This window comes from Penaeus monodon, chromosome 12, assembly GCF_015228065.2.
Source record: "Penaeus monodon isolate SGIC_2016 chromosome 12, NSTDA_Pmon_1, whole genome shotgun sequence".
NCBI lineage: Eukaryota > Metazoa > Arthropoda > Malacostraca > Decapoda > Penaeidae > Penaeus > Penaeus monodon.
This window is the reverse complement of record NC_051397.1, coordinates 22707419-22709918: the sequence shown is the minus strand read 5'-3', so window position 1 is coordinate 22709918 and position 2500 is coordinate 22707419. Positions and strand designations below refer to the sequence as shown.

The window sequence follows — 2500 nt, the reverse complement described above, 5'->3', positions numbered from 1 at the left end:
TTAATTAATAACAGCTTGCTTAAATTTATATTATGTAGTTTGTATGTTAACAATTAGAGTAAAGTGACAAGTTATTTGTTCAAGTTAAAAGATGGATAATTAATATGGTATAATTATTGTATTGGATTATAATGAACTCAGATGTTATATTATTGACATATAAATTTATGTGATTGACTTTACATGGTTACTATATATAATACTTTACAGTTAATCAATTAGTTGTAGATTCTCTAATAAGTTGTGAACTTTCCTAAACAAATTGATACAAGTTGAAAGAGTAAGATCTGTGAGAGAAATATGACTAGTATGAACTATTAAGATTATATCAGATATTGAGGAGATAATATATTATGTTGATGCAAAGAGGCAACAACATATATGATCCTATTAATGCAATTATTAGCATCTCCTCTATGCCAAAGTACTATGTGTCTCTATCATATTGTCGGATTCATTTGCAGACTGCAAAGTACCCATTCTGAACTCCTACTCAATATGCATGAACAACTGCCGAAAACAAGTCTTCCCTAAAGATGAGGAGAATATAATTTTGCGTTTTAGCCTAACGCGTCACCCACGTTCGAAATGCTAGGACCTTACAAAAGGAGTTAAGGCTGAAAGACATGTGGAGGGAAGACTTTTCGTTCTATCAGCAGTGGGCCAAGAGCTCTTGTGATTCTGAAGGCCCAGTTATCCTGCTTCGGTGGTCGCAGCAAGCTAATTGTTTGGGGCTTCAAAGTGATAATTTCCCTGACGCATCACTTTGCTCTCTGCTTGGTCATGCAATATGAAGCAAATATTAATGCACTTTATATATATATATTTCATTATTATAGCAGTAACATCCTAGTAAAAAAATATTGAAAAAGGTCTTAAAGGACCAGTTCAGAAATTACGTTTAGCTATGTATTATTAAACCTAGCTATTCTTAATTCGCCGAAACAGAGCCATTTGGGTTACGTTGTTGACAATAGATGAGTGCAAATCATATTGAAAATGGCCAAGATCTGGCAACGAACATGATAGTATAAGTCCCATAAATGTGCCTTTTCGGAATTCCATTTGGGCCGCTGAAACGGGCCATTAGGGTTCTTGAAATATGCTATTTGTGAATCTCTATGTGGAAAATATGAATAAACCCTTAAGATTTCACTTTGCGATTTTGGTCATTGACTCAGGACATTAACATTACTATAAAGGGATCTGTTGATTTGCATGTGAAAACTTGAATGGAGCATTTTGATTACATTTATATATATAATTCATTGGGTACTTGTTGTTGGTGTGTGTGTGTGTGTGTGTGTGTGTGTGTGTGTGTGTGTGTGTGTGTGTGTGTGTGTGTGTGTGTGTGTGTGTGTGTGTGTGTGTGTGTGTGTGTGTGTGCATATTTATAGTGGGGAGGGGGGTTTCTTGACGTTCCAGGGTCTTTGAAAATCAGAGGAGCATCAGATGGCAGAACATAGTTTTTCACCTCGTCTTGGCCTTGTCGCGCAGTCGCGGGAGATGAATAGTCCATACTAAGCCGGATACAAGACTCGTTCATTACGGCGGCGTCTCCCGTCTGCCACCTGGGTATAATAGCCAGATGACAGAAGGCTCACGTAGCACAGTCCCGCCTCCGCTGTCGCTGTCTGCTGCCTTTGTGCTGAGGGCTGGAGTGGCGGGCGGCGTGGGAACAGAGCGTCGTGTATCGCGCTTCTCGTCTTTCACCTAACTCCCTCTAGACTCGCTCCCTCTGTGCCCCAATCCCCTCTTTATTCCCTTTTATCCCGTCTCGGTTCCCTTCGTGTGTCTTCCTCTTCGAGAGTTTGTGCTTGTACGCAGTTTCATAACCAAGCGTTGCCTTCTCTGCTGTATTGCTTTAATGTTTGGACATACACATATTTGTCCAGATAATATTTCAAAGGTATAGTTTAGATTATTCCACCATGATTTCACAATAATTTGGGAGCAATTGAGCCTTTGCTCTCAGGCTGCCACTTTATATTTATAGGATTGACACAAGATTACAAATACAGAGGCAAATAGAGGGCTAAATACATACATTCATATATGTATATATACATATGTGAACGTGTGGATATTTGTGTGTGTGTGCGCACACGTGCGCACACACACACACACACACACGCACGCACACACACACACACACACACACACACACACACACACACACACACACACACACACACACACGCACACACACACACACACACACACACACACACACACACGCACACACGCACACACACACATACACACACACACGCGCGCGCGGATGGAAAGGAGGAGACAGAGAGAAAAAGGGTTAGCAAGTAAACAGATAAATAGAAAGAGAGAGAAGTAGAGAAACAAACTCATGTATCCAAAGAAACAATGGCGTTCCGCTAATTTTTTTTTTTTTTTTAATAAACGGGAATATAGGACCAGACTAAATCAAATACTAGTTTTGTTTCACACCACATATTCTCTATGACAGGTTTTTGGAGCGGACAGA

At 39.8% G+C, this 2500-nt stretch overlaps 1 protein-coding gene across 1 annotated transcript in view; it reads left to right on the top strand.

The window, feature by feature from the left end:
• The window catches only part of LOC119579664, a 5554-nt gene extending 4959 nt beyond the window's left edge, over positions 1–595 (top strand). The window contains exon 2 of the mRNA XM_037927576.1: positions 465–595. Within this exon, the coding sequence (XP_037783504.1) occupies positions 465–595 (131 nt within the window). The remainder of the gene's footprint in view (positions 1–464) is intronic.
• The last annotated feature ends 1905 nt before the right edge of the window (positions 596–2500 follow it).